The sequence below is a fragment of the Populus euphratica genome, unplaced genomic scaffold, assembly GCF_000495115.2.
Source record: "Populus euphratica unplaced genomic scaffold, PopEup_1.0 scaffold77.1, whole genome shotgun sequence".
Classification (NCBI taxonomy): domain Eukaryota; kingdom Viridiplantae; phylum Streptophyta; class Magnoliopsida; order Malpighiales; family Salicaceae; genus Populus; species Populus euphratica.
This window is the reverse complement of record NW_011499955.1, coordinates 453,479-472,892: the sequence shown is the minus strand read 5'-3', so window position 1 is coordinate 472,892 and position 19,414 is coordinate 453,479. Positions and strand designations below refer to the sequence as shown.

The 19,414-nt window shown below is 33.1% G+C and overlaps 3 protein-coding genes and 1 long non-coding RNA gene across 6 annotated transcripts; 2 read left to right on the top strand and 2 right to left on the bottom strand.

Moving 5' to 3' along the window:
- Positions 1-432: 432 nt before the first annotated feature.
- On the top strand, positions 433-5,313 carry LOC105138285 (Pre-mRNA cleavage complex II protein family). Of its 2 annotated transcripts, XM_011044337.1 has the most exons (10): positions 433-1,059; positions 1,483-1,580; positions 1,728-1,761; positions 2,072-2,232; positions 2,354-2,537; positions 2,985-3,165; positions 3,380-3,479; positions 3,663-3,790; positions 4,904-4,980; positions 5,161-5,313. In XM_011044337.1, the coding sequence occupies exons 1-9, from the start codon at positions 872-874 to the stop codon at positions 4,955-4,957; spliced, it is 1,128 nt and encodes a 375-aa protein (XP_011042639.1). In that variant the 5' UTR covers positions 433-871; the 3' UTR covers positions 4,958-4,980; positions 5,161-5,313. The 2 variants fall into 2 exon arrangements, with proteins under 2 accessions (XP_011042639.1, XP_011042638.1); XM_011044336.1 differs by lacking the exon at positions 5,161-5,313 and having other exon boundaries at positions 4,904-5,147.
- Positions 5,314-8,312: 2,999 nt separating this feature from the next.
- On the top strand, positions 8,313-10,493 carry LOC105138308 (uncharacterized). Its single transcript, XM_011044357.1, has 3 exons — positions 8,313-8,983; positions 9,337-10,244; positions 10,342-10,493. Exons 1-3 carry the CDS (start codon positions 8,313-8,315, stop codon positions 10,491-10,493), a joined length of 1,731 nt encoding a protein of 576 aa, XP_011042659.1.
- Positions 10,494-11,127: 634 nt separating this feature from the next.
- On the bottom strand, positions 11,128-12,334 carry LOC105138284 (uncharacterized). The gene is made up of 4 exons (XR_844739.1): positions 11,986-12,334; positions 11,675-11,900; positions 11,479-11,566; positions 11,128-11,378 (listed from the first exon to the last, which is right to left on the bottom strand). It is a non-coding gene; the product is annotated as an uncharacterized LOC105138284 (long non-coding RNA).
- Positions 12,335-15,063: 2,729 nt separating this feature from the next.
- On the bottom strand, positions 15,064-18,486 carry LOC105138283 (serine/threonine-protein phosphatase PP2A catalytic subunit-like). 2 transcript variants are annotated; one of them, XR_844738.1, is made up of 7 exons: positions 17,985-18,486; positions 17,151-17,265; positions 16,648-16,756; positions 16,473-16,550; positions 15,708-15,899; positions 15,314-15,620; positions 15,064-15,236 (listed from the first exon to the last, which is right to left on the bottom strand). XR_844738.1 is itself a non-coding variant. In XM_011044335.1 (6 exons), exons 1-6 carry the CDS (start codon positions 18,235-18,237, stop codon positions 15,447-15,449), a joined length of 921 nt encoding a protein of 306 aa, XP_011042637.1. In that variant the 5' UTR covers positions 18,238-18,486; the 3' UTR covers positions 15,077-15,446. The 2 variants fall into 2 exon arrangements, 1 of the variants encoding a protein (XP_011042637.1); XM_011044335.1 differs by having other exon boundaries at positions 15,077-15,620.
- Positions 18,487-19,414: the final 928 nt, after the last annotated feature.

Sequence of the window (19,414 nt, the reverse complement as noted above, 5' to 3'; positions counted from 1 at the left end):
TGTTGGTTTTTTTTAATGGTTATTGATACTAATTAATGTTGTGAATTACTTCTATTAATAAAAAAGATGAAATTATGGGTCTTTGGTTATAAATATCTAAAACTTGATCAAGTTTGGGTATTAAAAATCTATATTTACTTGGGGTTTTGAGTTGGGATATAAACAATAATTTTGGATTTGATTTTAAGTATGGATAGCACAACACACATCCCGTATATCCATTGCCATCTCTAATTGTGAGGGAGTTTGAGAGAGAAGAGACCAAAGATAGAATGGAGGGTGGTCGTGGAAGCCTACAGGTCCTGAAGTTAACGACCATGTAAGCCTCTAGTGGCCATCATATGAGCAACCAAGGACTCGAACCTGAGATCACAGAGGGAGCAAACCCCTTGATTTCAAATCCTTATCACTTGGCTACTATCTAGATGGTTATCCATTGCCATCTCTAATTGTGAGGGAGTTTGAGAGAGAAGAGACCAAAGATAGAATGGAGGGTGGTCGTGGAAGGAAATTAGGGATTCAAAAAAAAAAAAACCCTCTCATGCCTTGGTTTAATTTAGGGTTCAAACTGAACAGACCTAAAAAAATTTTGGATTTTATAAGGGGTCTTCCATTATTTTTTCTTGCTTCGGTATTTTGGGTGCTCACCCGTTGTGGCATACGAAGGTAATTCTGAGCAAAGTTGCTCACAAAATTAGCATTTGGCTGCCTCAAACAAAAATCGTATGTAAAACACAAAGCAGGTGCCGACACTGTAGAAGCCATAACTACTCTCCTTGGAAAGCAGATAAAACAAGCAGCCGTTGGAGATTACCAGAGAAACAAAATAAACGAGTCCCTTGTGAAAAACTAAAACGAGAGAGCTAAGGCTATGGCTTCGATAACAGAAAGGGAAGAGGCATCGCCAAGCATATATATATCAGAGGAATGGTCAGAGGCTGCTGACTCAGTAGCCTACGATTCCACCACTTCACCACCTCCTATTGCCCTTGTCTGTGGCCCCAAAAACTGTGGCAAAACAACCTTCTCTCGTTACCTTCTCAATATTCTTCTCCAAAGGTTATTTTCCTCAATGTTTTTCCTTTTCTTTTGTGAATTTTGTTTGCTCGTTTGGTTTTTGAAGCAAATAGTTGGATTTTGTGAACTGGGTTCCTGTTGAAAGTTCTGAACCTTTTGCATTTATGGTCAAAATTTTGGCTTTTTAAGCTGTTTTGTTTGCTGCATTGTTTTCTTGTCTTCCTTTTGGCTTGAATTCGATTATTTTGGACTATTGGGTATTGTTTACATACATCAAATTTGTCTTGTATTTTGTTGAATTCTCTATTGGGTGTGCTTCGTTATCAAATATCAAGTCTCTCTTGAAGATAATTTATGTTTGCTGACATAATACTTATTCTTTGAATATTGGAGTTAATAAAGCGTGTCAGGAGCTGAATTTCATGTTTATAGGTGATTGAGAACTGCACTTTTTTTTTTTTGCAGATATAAAAGGGTAGGTTATTTGGATACAGATGTTGGGCAGCCCGAGTTTACTACTCCTGGTTTTTTATCCCTCACTGTAGTTGACAAACTAACTCCAGGTATTTATTTGAGGTTTATACTTTCTTACCATATGTCTTGTTCCTTGAATTCCTTAGTTTCAAAGATTTCTTTCCAAGATCTATCTCACCTAATTTTGCATTATAATTGATAGAGTTTGTCTGTTTTCTTTCGTTTCCCAAAATCAGATTTGACAATTCCATGCTTGAAGACACCAGAGAGGTATGGGCTATTGAACTTATTGTGTTAGTTACAATCCTTTTTCTTTTCAGTATACGGATATTTGAGATGTTTCGCGGATTTACAGTTGCATAATTGTTTAGTTATGCATACTGATCTATTGTTTGATTTTGAACATCTCCCATATGATTAACTTCTTTAATTTCCATCAAGATTCTAAGATTTTACTTGGTGGAATTGATTATCACCTTTTAATGGCTGGTCTAGGGAAGTTATCATTTTTAGCATGATTTTGTGGAAAATGTTTTTCGTTTGTGTTGTTTATGGTTCAATGTTTTAATTTTTTTCCTAGATGCTTTTTCTTCGGTGATGTTTCTTCCAAAAGAGATCCAACGGCTTATCTGAAATGTATATTTACCCTATATGATTATTATCGGAAGGAGTACTGCAAGAGTGATAGCCCAGTGGAGAATGAAATGCCTCTTGTTGTGAACACACATGGTTGGGTAAAAGGTGTGCCTCTTTTACATCATTTATTTTGTTTTCTTCTTTTCTATCCCTATCTCCTTGATCTTGCACTATTTCACGGGTACTTATGCATTTCAAAATATGATCTTTATCTCTTGTGTTTTAGGAGTTGGTTATGATATATTGGTGGATATGTTGAGGCATATTGCCCCTACCCATGTAGTTAAGATAAACACAACTTCTGAGAGAAAGAATCTGCCAGGTGGGAAATTCTGGCTAGATGAGGGTTATGGTGGGCAGGTTAATCTAATTGATATCAGTTGGACTCATCAAGACTCCTTCAATAGATCGTAAGTTTTCCCTTAAACTATCATATTCTGACTGCAATTTCACTTGCTTAAACAGATTGCTATTTGCCTTAGCTTGTCCCTGTAGAAGTATATCTCTGAAAATTTAGCAAGTGCTGCTTTACCTATTTGGTTGTTGTTGTTGTTATATAAAATTTCCAGCTTCATATCTGTTGAAACACGTCCATTGTGCATTGAATTATTTTATTTCTAAGTTTATGGTAGAGTTTTCAGTGTTTGGTTGTCTAGAGATTTCTCCAATAGGTTGCTTAATAATCTGGAAACAATTTCTCTGGTGTTTATATTTGATTCTTTATCTTCCACTCATTTGTTTAGATTCTACTTCTTAAAATGCATTAATACTGCTCCTAAATTTCATTATTATGTAGTTTGTTTTAGATCAAGTAACATTTACTTGCTTTATGACAACTTATTTTCATATTGTGCCAGGGTTCTAATACAAAAGGATGCACGCCTTCTGCGGGATTTACGAATAATGGCTTACTTCAGACAGTGTTTCCCGAGTAACCTGAATATCACCACAATCAAGGAACTTGCAAATGCTCTTGCCTCTCACCCTCCTTATCAAGTCCCAATATCAAGCATCAAAATCAGACATCTCCATTCTCAGGTTGGTTCATGGCATATAACAACTGTGCTGCTCTTTCCGCACAACTTTTACCAATACTCTTATTTTTGGGCCCCTTTCTAATTTTATTAAGTGCACTGTTACAACTTTCCATGATATCAGCACTGGTAGGTTGCAAATTTAAATTTTGGTTTTTGTGTTTGTAAAAATGTCAAATGATCATGATTTCTTTGACAATTCAAATCTCTTATGCTAGGTCCCACATACTGAAGTCTTCTACAGTTTGAATGCAACCATTGTTGGTTTAGCAGTTAGTTCTAAACAGCCAGAAAATATGCCATGGTGTGTTGGTCTTGGTAGGCATTTTTCTTTGCTGTAATGCCATACTTAGTCAATTACATTTAATATTTTCCTTCATTCTATTTTCCTTACAGTATTCTTGGTAAATCAGTGAGTCCTAATGTCAGCCAGAAATTAACATTTATCGTCGTTGAGAAATATCATGTTTTTGTCCTCATTGAATGCCTCTATTGAACCAGGAATTGTTAGGGGAATCGATACATTCAAAGGTTTGCTCTACTTAATCTCGCCTGTGCCACCAACACTTCTGGAAAAGGTTGATCTTCTTCTGCAGGGATTTATCCATATTCCTACTTGCTTATTGCAGGTAATTGATCCTTGTTCAGCCTCACTACATGTTTCTTACACTGTTTTGGTTTGTTTTGTAACTGTGTCTCTTATTTTTGTCAACTTTCTGTCCCCCTTCATCTATTTTCTTGTGGTTTACTTGTCTGCTTTAATGCAATAGAAGTCAATTCATCTGTCTTCTTCTCATTAACATGGCATTGCAAACAAGAAAAAAAATGCTTGTTAGTTTTGAATGCACAGCTTAGGATGATATTCATGTTGCATAGCTGGATTGAAATATTGACTTTTTGTTGCCTTGCCCTGCCTTTTCTGAAAAATTGCCTTGTGCTGGCTGCAGTGTGATTTTGTCTTGACTTCAAAATACTTTTCTTCGGCTCCTGCATGCCTAAGTTTTGGCACGGCTGATTATGCCTTGGTTATGGCACGGCTGCTGATGCCTCTGGCTTGGCATTGCAGCCCTTGTCTAGACTGGTAGATGACAATAGGAACATCATTTACTAGGTCAGGTTAGGCAAGGCAAATGCAAGTTTTGCCTAGGCAATATGGATGAAAACTCCACAATGGGAAGATGTTAGGTAGGATGCAGCAGTTATGATACTATGCCAAATGTTGTCGTGTCCTGAAAAGAATCTTCTTATGATTCTGTATATTCCAGCTTCAGAAAGGTTAGATGTTAGGTAGGATGCAGCAGTTATGATAGTATGCCAAATGGTGTCGTGTCCTGAAAAGAATCTTCTTAAGATTCTGTATATTCCGGCTTCAGAAAGGTTGCATGTATTCTTTCATATTCATTTCATAGCCAAAAGAAGTAGCATCCTCTCACTGTCATGATATCTGTTCACCTGTCCATAATGGTTTTCCTTCAACCAAATGGCAATAGAAGGCTGTGTTTGCTTTATGGTGTAATAGTTGCTTTTGGTTCTAGGCAGATAGATGCCTGCGATGCTTCACTTATCTTATCTGCATTGCTATGAAGAAAACAGAGGTCCAGCACAATTTGCCCCATGCTAATGCAGACATAATCCAAATGACAGGAACAATCATTGTAGTGATTGTGCTTTGGTGAAAGATTGGCAGTTTTATATATTTTTCTCCACTTTAGATCTCATCTAAATACTGGAATTCTTTACAGGTGCAGGGATGCATGTCGCCTTACATGTCTGGGAATGTTTTGGCTACAAGCTAACTGATACGAGTTCACTGACCAGCCAGTTGCTTCATTCGCTGATCAAAATTGAAACTCGGTGTTAGTTTTTATATTTATCTTTCATTCATATAATATAATGTATGAAACAGCCCATTTATTGAAATTTTTATTGAAATTATCTGTGTTGACTTCCTTGCAACTTCATCTTAAACCCAAAATAAATTTGCCACACGGACAGCAGGTGGCTTGATCACATCCATATAATACTGAAAAGGGAACCAGGCCGAATCTATCTTTATGAAGCGGAAAGGCACTTCCATGTCAGAATCCTTGTAATTGAATTTAAAGCAGTGCACCAGTTGTGGTTGGTGTGGTTGATGAAAACCAAGCAAGTAAATTCGTATGTATGCTGAAGTGGATAGATGGCCCAATGGCTATTCAGCTATGAATTCAGATGGTGGCGGTTGTGATTGTTGTACTCGGTTTTAACTGCAGTCTAATGGGCTGTGGTGCCTCCAGCACCCTCAACGGCTGAAATAACCCGCCCGATATCGGCATATTCATGATTCCGTGGCTCGGGCTCTTTACCATTACAGTGCTTGGTGACCCATTGAAGCCCGGCCAATGAATCATCGTCTTATATTAAATTATTATTATTATAGAAAACACTAAAAGGACGCCCACCATAGAAAATGTGTCAAGGATTCGTGAAAAATACTTTTAGATTCTTTAATTTTAAAAATAGTACAAAATTTAGGTTCTTTTAAATCTAAAAAATCACTTTTTGGCGCAAAAGTTTAATATTATTTTTCAGTTAATGGTTATGGTTAGAGAGGGGAGAAAAAAGGATGAGAAAAAAAGTTGATTAATTTATTTTTAACTATTAAAATAGATTCGATTGGTTTCTCTGAGCTCCAATAGATTTAATGGTGGTGTTTTCGAGTTTAATATTACTTAAAAAAAAAAATATTTAGATCAAGAAAAATGAATTTAACTTGATTTAATTTCAAGTTTTTCAATTTTTTTAAGTTAATGGGTTGATTTGTAAGTATTTTAAAAATGTTAATGAGACTTTTTTAGGTTGAATTAACTTAAAAAAAATTTATAGAGCAAAAATGGACTTACAAACAATACATCATCTATTTATTTAGATCATTTATCCACATAAAAAATAAAAATAAAATCAATATCAGTAATAGACTTTTTCTTATAATGAGTCAAAAAATAAAATAATTTTTAAATTTATATTTCAATTAATATTACTCACTTGTAATTGTTTTCTTATTTAACATTTTTGTAATTGTTTTCTTATTTAACATTTTTTTGGTATAATTTTTTAAAATTATTTTATGTATATTTAATTTTTATAGAGATTTTTATGATTTATTTATAATTTTTTTATATAAATAATTATTTTAAAAAATAAAAAATATTTATTTTTATATAATATTTCTAATATATACAGTCTTTCAAAGCAGTGCACCAGTTGTGGTTGGTGTGGGTGATGAAAACCAAGCAAGTAAATTGGTATGCATGCTGAAGTGGATAGATGGCCAATTGGCTATTCAGCTATGACTTCAGATGGTGGCGGTTGTGATTGTTACACTTGGTTTTAACTGCAGTCTAATCTCAACGGCTAGAATAACCTGCCTGATATCGGCATATTCATTATTCCATGGCTCGGGCTCATTACCATTACAGTGATTGGCGAACCATTGAAGCCCGGCCAATGAATCATCCTATTATATTAAATTATTATTATTATTATAGATAACACTAAAAGCACGCCAAACATAGAAAATGTGTCAAAGATTTCGTGAAAAATACTTTTAGGTTCTTTAATTTTTTTTTTTTAAAATTAGGTTCTTTCAAATTTTAAAAGTCATTTTTTGGTGCAAAAGTTTAATAGTATTTTTCAGTTAATGGTTATGGTTAGAGAGGGGATTCTAGCAATAAAAAAAAGTTATTCAAGTTGTTATTTTTTAACCATCAAAATACATTTGATTGGTTTCTATGAGTTTCAGATAAATTTAATGGTGATGTTTTAAAGTTTTAATGTTACTTAAAAAAATATATCTAAATAAAAAAAAATATTTAACTTGATTTAATTTTAGGTTTTTGAACTCCTTTGGAGTTAGGTTGATTTGTAAGCATTCCAAGAATGTTGGTGAAACTTTTTTAAATTAAAATGACTTAAAAAAATTTTTAGAACAAAAGATATGATGCTATGTTTTCACAACTATCACAATAATAGCTAGAATTTGAACTCACAAACAACACTCCATCTATTAATTTAGGTAGTTCATCCATTTTAAAAAATATATAATAAAAATAAAATTAATATCAGGTACTCAAGTTTGGGCTTGAAGGTCAACCTACATATGAACTTTTCCTTGTAATGGGTCAAAAAAATAAAATAATTTTTGAATTTATATTTTAATTAATATCACTCACTTGTAATTGTTTTCTCATTTAATATTTTTTGGGTATAATTTTTTTAAATTATTTCACGTGTATTTAATTTTTATAGAGATTTTTTTGATTCATTTATAATTTTTTATATAGATAATTTTTTTTAAAAAATAAAAAATATTTATTTTTATATAATATTTTTAATATATACAGTTTTGTAGTTATTTTATTTTATTGAATTAAATTAATATGTACATCTATTAAAAATATTTATATTAAAAAAATATTTTACGGGAGAGCAAAGGGTGAGGCGTGGTGATTCTACGTTGTACAATACACTGTAAATCGGCTCACGAGACAATGTGGACACATATTCAGAGTGTTTTCTTCACAAAATGTATCTCACAGAACTTCCAAGTAGCCAAACATCGCATATTAATTTCATTAAAATAATCTGTCATCAGCAACTTTGCAAAGCACCTGCTCTTTTAGAAGGAGGTGCCCTCCTGCTGCTCTAAGCCCCACAATATCAACAAGCAGTTTTTGAAGATAGAGGCAACTGACAGATCATTCCCTTTTGCATTTCATTTAACATTCATTGCCTTTTCACCCTCGATTTAGTTTGTTGAGGAGTGCTTGATAGACCGTTAATTCAGGTATATGGTCTGCATGCAAGCCCTCAATTCTCCCGCAAAATTTTGCTACTTATAGCCATGGCCACCCAAATTTCCATAACTAAAAGCGTACCACCTCCTCTCAGTTCCTCTCCCTCACACATTTACAGAAAGAAAGAAAGGTCATGATCACGGTCTGGTTGATTCCGTCACCAACTCCCTGGTCATGATCTCTTATCTTATCATCCTTTCAGACCTTATATTCCATCCATCTTTCTATCTCCTTGCATCCATCTGAATACAAGTTAACATTTTATTATTATATTTTCTTTCCTCGTTTTGGTTCTTGATTCTAGGATCACATAGCTATGGCAAAGAGATCATTTAAACGTTTTGTGGAACAAGAACTTGGAAAACTTCCACTCTTCTTGATCTATGCCGTGCTCGAATGGGTGTTGATTGCTGTGCTATTTATTGATGGGTTTCTTGCTTTTTTTGCCAACGAATTCGCCAAGTTCTTTGAGTTGAAAATCCCTTGTTTGCTCTGCACGAGGATTGATCATGTCCTGGTTCATAGAGATGCTGATTTTTATTACAATGAATCCATATGTGGAACTCACAAGAAGGAGGTTTCATGTCTGGCTTACTGTCATGTCCACAAGAAGCTTTCCGATATACGAAACATGTGTGAGGGGTGTCTTCTTTCTTTTGCTACAGAGAGAGAATCTGATTGCGATTTATTCAAGTTTCCTGCAGGGGTTTTACATAAGGACATCGAGCTGTCTGCTGATGATGATCGTGACAGCCATTTGAGGTTGCCTGCTTTAGGAAATGACATCGTGGTGCCAGCTGACAAGAGCAGCCCCCATCAGTGCTCATGTTGTGGGGAACCATTGAAGGTAAAGTCGTACTCAAAGGGAAAGATTGCAGGCGTGCTCTCACAGGCTCCTGCTCCTTCTCCCCGAGCACCATTTGTTACTTTGAGAAATGAGGGCCCTCGCAAGTTGGATTTATCTCATGTGCGATACACAGAACTCAAGTTCTCAGAAAATGACTCGGAGCTCCATGATGATGAAGATGCCTCGAATGCATCACATCTAGTTAAGCAATGTTAGTTTTAAATTTAACTTTGTTCTTGCTTTCTCTGTCACTTCTTATGTGGTCTGGTTAAATAATTTTTCTCAACCTTTAAAGATCCTTTGATTATGCAAAATTTATATGCATGGTATTAATCAGTGAAAGCAAATCAAACTTGTCCATGTTATAAAATGCACATTCTTGAAGTGCAATGCTTGAATAGTTAATACTCTGCATGTTGTTGCTTCTTGGTGTTGATGACTCAGTTCTTAACAACCTCATTAATTTAGTGGATGGATTTTTTGTGCCAGTTAGGGAAGATGTCAAAGCTGCTATGGTGCCGTTGCTGACAGAAGCTGAGAATATGAATGAAGAAAGGACCCCTACATTTTCCAGAGGAAATAAGTTTTTCGGAATCCCACTAACAGATTCAGCCGCCGCTAGTCCTAGGGCATTTACTAGGTTTCCAAGGAAATCACTCCTCGACAAAACTGAACTTTCTTCAGAGACCATAGAAGGGACTTCTCTATCAAACGAAGTAGATGATGACTCAATTTTGCAACATTTAAAGAAACAGGTTCGTCTGGATTGCAAGTCGCTGATGGCTTTATACATGGAATTGGATGAAGAAAGAAGCGCTTCTGCTGTTGCGGCTAATAATGCAATGGCCATGATCACCCGGTTGCAAGCAGAGAAGGCAGCTGTTCAGATGGAGGCATTACAGTATCAGAGAATGATGGATGAGCAGGCAGAGTATGACCAAGAGGCCCTGCAAGCAACAAGGGATATAGTTTCCAAGAGAGAGGAACAAATCAAGACTTTGGAGGCTGAGCTCGTGGCTTATAGAGAAAAATATGGTGTCCTGATGGGAGAAGATTTTATGGAATCTGGAGATGAGATTGATGAGGATTGTCATGATTTGAAAACAGAGTCTCATTCTTCTTATACCGAAAGATACGAATGTCTCAGCCCATCTTATAGCTCCACAGAAGGGCAAAATAATGTTGAAAATGTGTTTTATCAAAGCAAGTCTCCATCTTTTCTGGCTGTTGAGAACGGAGGGGAAACTGAAGACAAAGCACTGAAGGCTTTTCAAGGGCAAGAACCTCATCGTCTAGGTCGGCTGAACAATTGGGATAAGAAAGTACATGTTTCATCAGATGACGGGGATCTTTCCTCGCAGTCTAGTTCCGATGATGTTAACCACTCCGAGAAAGTGACAGGTAAGTCACTTGCATAGATGCTTCCATTAAGTATCTGAATAATCTCCACATTTCCTTAAATCATCTAAGGATACTTTTTTTTGTATGGAATATCAAGCAAGGGAAGCAGATTTAGTCAAAGGATCCTCACATCTTCATGGATCAGCAAAGGACCTTGATGCTGAAGCCGGATTCTTGAAGCTTGCTGATCATACACTCCAAAATGGTAGTGAAGTTACGTCGGATGGTCTTCAGAAGTTTTGTCAGTAGGTCACAACCGATGATCATGATGCATAACACTCATCCTAATCGTTTTCATGGTATTTGCTTTCCCTTTTGTAATCCATCTTAGAGAGTTGATAGACAACAACACATTTGACAAATGAATGCTATGTGCATCGACTTTTGTTTCTTTCTTTGTTGATTGCAAATATTCAACATTGTATCTCAATAATGTTTAATACACCTATTTTCTAGGATACCAAACATCTACTATGGATGGCATTAGGTACCATGCTTCCTCTATGATGCTAACTAGTTAGTAATGTGATCTTTTTCTTTGGCAGCTTGAACTGTTTTTTTTGTTAGGATGTAAATACAGCAAAATCATTGTCGGGAGATATTGAGGCCTTGAAGTTCGAAGCTTCTTGAAACTTTTGGATTTCAATACCCTCTCTTATGGAGGTAAGATATTTAATTTATATTTGTTGTATTTATCAATTAACATTATAATCTGGTGTCACAAACTCAAGGAGTACAACAACAAGAACAAGATGATGATAATTGAACTTCAAGTACATTGGTAAAATGATAATTCATGCAACAGATTCCAGATTTTAATACCATGAGCTATGTAAAAGACAGATACTAGGTTGAAAATAGCAAGCATGATTGATTTGATGTGAAATGTGAATGATCTACAAGCTAATTACATGATCCAAGTTGAGATTTACAATAAAGTACAGAAAATCATAGCCATAGCCTTCTGTCATGATTTAACATGTCCACTTCTTCACTTTTATACATCATGTATAACGGTGCATCTATGTAAGGCATGGGAGATGGTTACATTGAATCCTTAATTTTGACAAGTTGTGGCAGGCTAGAAAGTAGCAAGACTGGGCAGTCATCATGTCTCCAGCTATCTCAACCCATCTGGGAGAAAGACAGAAAGCGGGAATAATCATGTTCTTAATTCTGCAGACTTGATTCTTTTAACTTAAGAAATATGTTCTTCATCGGCATAAGCAATTACCAAGGTGCCAGGAGAGAATTGGTGGCGTCTAGCAGGAGTGCAAGAATCTTCGTTATCGATGAGCAAACTGCTCGGTGGCTTGTCATCCCTGCAAAATACTGCTTTTAGACAACTTATACTGTGATTTATCTTTTCCCAAAATTACTGTCGTTTTTTTTTCTCTTTCGACCAATCTTAGATTTTTTGAAAGCAGCACCTTTATGCTTTGATTTCAATCTTGCAACATCACTGCAGTTCACATGCCTGCTGTGCAGCTGGTACCAGGAAGTAAACACAGGACAGGAGTTATGACCAGGTCTGATAGGGGCAGTCAGTGTTTCTATTGATTTAAACCTTAAATAAGAGAGTCTCAACTCCGAGGAACCAAAAACGCAACTCAGTATTCTTCCAGATGCAGAATTGAATAAAAGGTAGCAAGCACCCTGTTGATAAGTCAAATCAATTATGCTATTTGTTCTTCGTTTCTCCTTTCCAATAAGAAGAGACTACAGATAAAAACTTACTAACCTTTCAAACTAATCGGAATGTAGAAATGTAGGCATCCAATATTTCAATCCCTGATAAAGGGTATATTGCTCTAAGCAATGTGAAGTAAAAGGAAAAAGGGTTAAATAGAAACAACTTGAGATATAAAGGAGAGATGTAAATAAAGCAATAAATAAAAAAGAGATAAATTGTGTATGCGAGACTGTCATCTTTCATGGATGCCCTATTAATATTGGCTGCAAACACCAGTTTATCCTTTTGATGACTTCTCTGATCTTCTATGCGATTACATGAACTCCTGTTATAATTAATCAACAAGAGTACATGAAAACATCAGTTTTCTAACATGAACTCTTGTTAGAAAAGTGATTAGGATAACTTGAGTAGAATTTTTTTTTAAAGATAAATGATATATCTCAGTTCATAATTTATTAAATAGATAAAATCAAATACAAGAAATTATTTCTAATTAACTCGAATTAGTATGATAAATTAGTAATCTTGATAATTAGGATTGAGTCAATTTGGGATATTCTATTAGATTCGCGACTCAAATCATAAGATTAGAATAACTCGATAAAAAAAATAAAGAGAATTACAAAGATTTTTTGAAAAAAAACACATATTGACTTTTCAAATTCATGACCCGAGTTACTAGACCCGAAACATCCAATTTGAAAAAAAAATCATGAAATCCAATTTCTAATCAATCAAATATTAAAAGATGAAATAAAAAAATTAATTATATAAAAGAATTTAAAAAATTAAAATTAAAAGAATGAGGATCAAAGTCCAAATATCAAATAAATTTTATATTTGATTGAAAGATAAAAATGAAATGAAAAATCAATTTTGCAAAAGAATCAAGAAAAATTCAAAAGAACGAGGATCAAGTTTGATATGAAAAATAAAAAAAATTAATGATTGAAGGGTGAAATTGAAAAGAATAACAACTTTTTTTAAAGAATCAAGAAAAAAAATAGAAATCAAAATAATAAAAATCAAATTGAAAAACTTATCATTAATTTGTGTTGAAAGATGAAATTAAAAACAAATAGAACTTTTATAAAATAGCCATGGAAAAAAAATAAAAATGACCAAATTGAAAAACATTATATTTGTAAATTGAGATTGAAAGATGAAATTAAAAACAAATAAAATTTTTATAAAAGAGTTAACAACAAAAAATAAAAATTAAAAAATTAAAGATTGAATTTGAAATACTAACAATAAAAAAAATCAAGTTATAATTTTAATAAAAAAATAATAATTTATTAATTACAAATCAAATCACCAACATCAACATGTATCGCTTCAAAGGGAGTATTGAATATTGAGAGGTGTGACACTTATTTTTTTTAGTTAAAAACTAAATTGCCTTTTACCTTACTTAACAATAACACAAAAAACATTGTGAAAAATTTTAAAACCTTTTAACTAATTTTATTTTTTTGTTTTTAAGGGCATTTTATTTATTTCATAGAGCATATAATATTTTTATTTTTTTATATTTGTGTAAATACTAAATTGCCTCTTAATTGATATTATAATAATAATAAAATTATTAGGCAAATACAAAAATGCTTCTTGTTTAAATTTTTACTTCTAAGTGCATTTTAATTATTTCACTGTGTTAAAATAATTTTTTTATTTATTTTTAATTAATATAATAATAATAGATCAATTTAATTATAATAGATCAATCATATAAAAAAATTTAAATAGTGTTAAGTTTTTTAAAGAAAAAGAGCAAAAACAGGACTACACAATCCAATAAATAATGTTTTTAAATGTAGAACAACAGTGTTTTCAAAGAGATTTTAGCTTTTTTTAATTTCTCATTAGTCATGAACAACTATTATTTATACAAAACCCAAATCCAAAATCCATAAGATAAAGATATTATTATTATGGGTCTATATGGAAAGATTTGTTTAAAAATATTATTGTGATTTTTTTTTAAAATATTTTTTATTTAAAAATAATTTTAAAATTAATATATTAAAATAATTTAAAAACATCAAAAAAATATTAATTTAAAATAAAAAATTTTAAAAAATTTAATTTTTTTAAAAAACACGTTTAAAATAAAAAAAATATTAGAAATTTCAATCCAATAAATAATGTTTTTAAATGTAGAACAACAGTGTTTTCAAAGAGATTTTAGCTTTTTTTAATTTCTCATTAGTCATGAACAACTATTATTTATACAAAACCCAAATCCAAAATCCATAAGATAAAGATATTATTATTATGGGTCTATATGGAAAGATTTGTTTAAAAATATTATTGTGATTTTTTTTTAAAATATTTTTTATTTAAAAATAATTTTAAAATTAATATATTAAAATAATTTAAAAACATCAAAAAAATATTAATTTAAAATAAAAAATTTTAAAAAATTTAATTTTTTTAAAAAACACGTTTAAAATAAAAAAAATATTAGAAATTTCAAAAATTATTATATTAACACTAAAACCACAACCTAATATAACACCTTGGTTATAAGATTTAGTCCAAGAACTGATCAATCCATGAGTCAAAACCCAATTTTTTTAATATCTAAACACTATCATTTTAATTTTTTTAAAAATAAAACATTACCATTTTGATCCAACAAAATCAATTAAAAAAGAAATCCAATCTAGGCCAAGTTCCAGGTTCGGAAAGCCACGGATAGATCCCCCCATTTTATAACCATGAATCATTTGTGTTCAGAACAATGAAATAACATGGGATGCAATGCAAAGGTCCAAAACAAGGCAAGTTTGGTTCTTCTACTGTTTTCAATGCAAAAATAAGCACAAGTTATTTCAATAAAAAGCCGTACCTGTTGAACTCATGACCATTTTCTAAGCTAGTTTTCCACAGATTACTTCAGTTTATCACCAAAATACCGCAGGGGGTAGACTGGATATTATCTCCATTATTTCCACCCAAAATGACAGACTTTATGAATTTTTCCCATTTTCAGATGTTCAACAAATTGAACGAAAGTTCAGACGCAATGAAGGCAGTATATATGCATTCAGAAAGTAACATAGAAAAACAAAAATCAATAGAAAGGCAGTATATAATAAAATCCTAACGGACAAGAAATAAAACAAACGTGTTTTGATAAACAAAATCAAAAGAAACTAGTTCCAATGACAGCACTCCGTCAGTTTTCAACAATTCAAAAGAAAAATTTCATCGAGCACTTGCAGAAGTTGTTTAACCAAGGGGTGTAAACTATATGATGAATGCACTGTTATTGCTGTTTCTTTCACTTCCTAAAATACAAGACAAAAACCACGTAAGTAAACTTATAAACTCACAAGAACGCGGAAACCATAGAACAAAAACTGACCAAAAGAATGACAATAACGATGTTTCTTTGTCTCCATCAAGTAAACACCAAAATCCTCTATTCTGTAAGATGCATCTACAAAACCACAACCATAAATTTGAAAAATTTGCCAACCAAGGGTAAGCTATGCAAATTATAAAAAATAGTCAGGAGTTCTGCGCGTTGTATCGGGTTCAATCTGTCGAGGTGCGGGATCAAATTGAAGGAAATTCTGCTCCATATTCTCCCCTATCTCCAGTATTGCAGCCATATTCCCACAGCGATAGCAGTAATTTGGTGCACTGAACACTGTCACCACATTCTTGTCCTACAGATATTTGAAGTAGATAATAATAAGGATAGAATTTTAGAACTTCAAGGGTAAGTAAATAATAGTCACTTGGAGTCCACAAACCTGGGACCAATTGTATCCTTCCATGACAAGCTGGTGAGCTCTAGAAATGAGAGTGAGCCCATTAGTGTGGTTGAACTGTTGAGAGATATCCTGTCCAAAGGTGTATCCAGCCCCACGAGGAGAAATTCCCCATCCACATCGATCATCCGGATCAGACCAAAGGAGGTCACACATTGGACCCTCGTGAGGTACCTAATCATGGGAAAAAATAAGGCAGCAAAATGAAATGGCAAAAATAAGGGAAAGATACATGTGGTGAGCAATACCAGCTAGTCATGTATACCACAAAATTAACAATGGCAATCAGCTTACAGAGGCTACTTTAGTCATATTATTGAATAAGCAGTGATAAAGGCATTTGCTTCAATTCTCTAAAATGAATCTGAGCAGTGTCTCAATCTAAGCAAACTGTCCTAGATATCACTTCAATTAATAAACTTAATGCTAAATTTCACAGACTCCACACTTGTAAACGATGCGGAGTGGGAAATTTACACACAAACTGGAGGAAAATAGGCAATATTCACATAAATCAAAACAGTAGCAAAAGTATAGCTCTGACAGATATAGGTGGCAATTGGCTTCGACAAAGATTAACTGGTTTGGCCAGATAATCTTCTTATCTAAGACACGTCAAGTAAACCAGTTTGACATGCAAATGGAAAAGGTCTGCAGTCAGAGAATAAGTAATTTAAAAGCAAATAATCAGAAAAAATGTTAGCAGTTGTCAATCCAATAAAAGTAGCGTGATCACTGCAGGCATACCTCCTGTTTACGGTCTAGGGAACGAATATTATCTAATGTGTCCAAAGATGGGGAAAGACCACCATGCAAGCAGAAGATCTACAAGGTGATAACAAATGGTTATCAGCTAAGAACATAGCGCTAATTTAAGATCAAGGGCATAAATCAGGGTATGACAGAATTTTAGAATTTAAACCTGACTCTCAATTAGGGCCGTAAGTGGGAGATAATCAAAGAGGTCGGTGAAATGTTTCCAGACATTGGCATTTCCATATTTCCTCAAGCATTCATCATAAAATCCATACCTGAAGAGAGATATAAATGAGATATCGATAATGCACCACAGATATGATGATGTGGTGTAAGGAAATAAATAAAACACCAAAGTACTGGCATGTTGCATCTTTCTGGCTGACATTCTCCTCTGCTTCACCTCCTCTTTCAAATGTAAGAGAATTTAACTAATGACAGGCATGCAAGAAAAATAAGGAGACAGTCCAGGCATGTTATCTGCACTGGTACATTTTAAGTTTGTGCCTGGTTAAATACGACATATTCTTCTCTATCAAAAAGTTTTAACTTGACAAAACATGTGTCAGAGCAGTTTTTAGCCAACCAACTTGGAGAATAGATTATCCCACCAATTTAGAGTAGCATTGATCCATAACTGTACAAACATAAAATGAACAAAACTCTTACACTTGAGTTATTTGACGACTCTCATGATTTCCTCTTAGAATTGTGATCCTATCTCTATATCGAACTTTCAGTGCCACTAAAAGTGTGACAGTCTCCACAGAGTAATATCCTCGATCTGCATATAAAAAAAAAGAAAGAAAGTATAAACATGGTGGCAATTTCTGATACATAAAGTACTAAAACAATTCATAAAACAAAACATATGAGCTTAGAAACAAAAGTTCAGTATTAAAAAAAAATAATAATCCACTTAGGCATATTCAGATTGTAAAAGAAATTTGGCACGACTTAATGATAAAAATAGAAGTACATTTAAGTTATAACAATGTCTCTAATAATTTGTGTTCTGCCAACTTGAGAGTTTAACTGATAAAATGTTCAGCCTGTTTTGATTATCTAAAAAAAGCATATGCGGCACTTTCCTGGTGGCCTCAGAGTGCTTACTCTTCACATTTAAGCTACCAGTCAGTATCTGGATTATAATAATGGGCTTGAAACCACCCTAAGAATCTACTCAACCTGCACAATACCAAACTCTACTACATGGGTAACAGAGTAAAGAGCAAAAACCTCATCTTTTCTACTCTCTTTCTTTCTTTGTAAAAAAAAGTAACCACATTGCCATTCATTTTCTTAAAAGAAGCTGGAAAACTACACTCTTAATATTCTTTTCTTACATCAATTCCACATAGTCCCCCAGTCAATAATCTCATTCTCAGGTAGGTGGAATTATGCAACATGGAAAATAAATAAACAAAACCCAAAAAAATAAAAAATAAAAACATTTCAGTCACTAATTATTAGCCAAAAAAGGGGGAGACGGAGGAAACAGACCTACATAGTCGCCCATGAAGAGGTAATTAGTGTCAGGAGCGTTACCACCGATTCGAAAGAGCTCGACAAGATCATGGAACTGACCGTGAATATCACCGCAGACAGTTACAGGACATTTGACAGGCTGAACGTTCCATTCCTCCACAAGGACCGCTCTGGCCTGCTCACACAGTGCTTTAACTTCTGCTTCAGCTAGCGGCTTGCACTGCATCAAGTGCTCGATCTGACGGTCCAGATCCGCGTGAGACGGCATCTTTTCTTCACTTTTTTGAAAGGGATTTTCGGATCGAATCCAAAAAAGGGCGATTCAATTTGATTTCTCTTGGATGATTCAGGTCATGGCCATCGTGCAGACCGGAGATTGGGGATTCTGAAGTTACTAGGGTTAAGGATTCGGGAGAAAACACGAAAATTGGAGGGGCAAAGAGAGAGAGAGAGAGAGGGGAGGGTGGGGAGACTGGCTGGGGTTCTCCTCGTTGTCTATTTTTCTTTTTTCCCCCCCGTAGGTTGGTGTAATAATTTAGAGGTTTTTTTCCCCTAAATTTTGGTCCCTGCTATTTGTGTGGTATTTTTTGTTTTTTAGCTTTTGGCCTATTTTTGTGGTTTTTGTTAACAATGGAATATTAAGAGTAGAAATTATCCTTTATTGAAATTAGTTTTTGAACTTTAATTTTTAATATGCAATTATCATCCCTCTATTAAAAGAATTTTTATTGTGAAGATTTTATATTATCAAGATAATAACTAGAAATTTCTTATTAATTACTTTAAAATCTATGCAATATATATATAAAGAGAAGAAAATCAATTTCATAATTTACTAAAAATAATAAGAATATTTCAAATTTGGATTTCTCTCTTTTATTTATATCCTTTTTATTTCATTGAAGTAAATATTTTAAAATAATTAATAAAATTTCACTAATTATTCTTTAAATGTCATGAAATTTATCCATGTATTATATTTATAAATTATTATTTGCTATGAAAATTAATAAAAAAATATATTTTTTATAAAAAATAATTTCAGCACTCAAAAAAATAATAATTTAGAATTGATCTGAGATTTAGTATAATTTATATATATATATATATATATATATATATATTTTAAAAAATATCCTGTTGAAGTTAGAGTGAGTGGAGTTTTAAAAAAATAAATAAATAAAAATATATATTAAAAAAAATAAAAAAATTAAGAAACATAATAGTATAATTAATTATTAACAAGCTTGAGCCTTTGATGGAATATGATGCAAATTGAATACGGAACACCTCGAATGTCAAGCTAGATGGCTCATCCTCTACCTTGTTTGTCAAATACTTCAAAGTCAACTTCGACGCTTAACGATATTTATGTAATTAAATAGGAAAGCACGCATTGCTTTATTATTATATAATAAAGCAGTGTAATATTGTACTTTAAAAGA

Coding starts and splice junctions, on each gene's coding strand:
- LOC105138285 (XM_011044337.1), top strand. CDS start 872: ATGGCTTCGATAACAGAAAGGGAAGAGGCATCGCCAAGCATATATATA. Junction 1,581..1,727: donor AGTTGACAAACTAACTCCAG/GTATTTATTTGA, acceptor TCCCAAAATCAG/ATTTGACAATTCCATGCTTG. Junction 3,791..4,903: donor TTCCTACTTGCTTATTGCAG/GTAATTGATCCT, acceptor AATTCTTTACAG/GTGCAGGGATGCATGTCGCC.
- LOC105138308 (XM_011044357.1), top strand. CDS start 8,313: ATGGCAAAGAGATCATTTAAACGTTTTGTGGAACAAGAACTTGGAAAA. Junction 8,984..9,336: donor GTGCGATACACAGAACTCAA/GTTCTCAGAAAA, acceptor TGTGCCAGTTAG/GGAAGATGTCAAAGCTGCTA. Junction 10,245..10,341: donor CCACTCCGAGAAAGTGACAG/GTAAGTCACTTG, acceptor TGGAATATCAAG/CAAGGGAAGCAGATTTAGTC.
- LOC105138283 (XM_011044335.1), bottom strand. CDS start 18,237: ATGCCGTCTCACGCGGATCTGGACCGTCAGATCGAGCACTTGATGCAG. Junction 16,551..16,647: donor CGGCCCTAATTGAGAGTCAG/GTTTAAATTCTA, acceptor ATCACCTTGTAG/ATCTTCTGCTTGCATGGTGG. Junction 15,900..16,472: donor CCCTAGACCGTAAACAGGAG/GTATGCCTGCAG, acceptor TCCCATGATTAG/GTACCTCACGAGGGTCCAAT.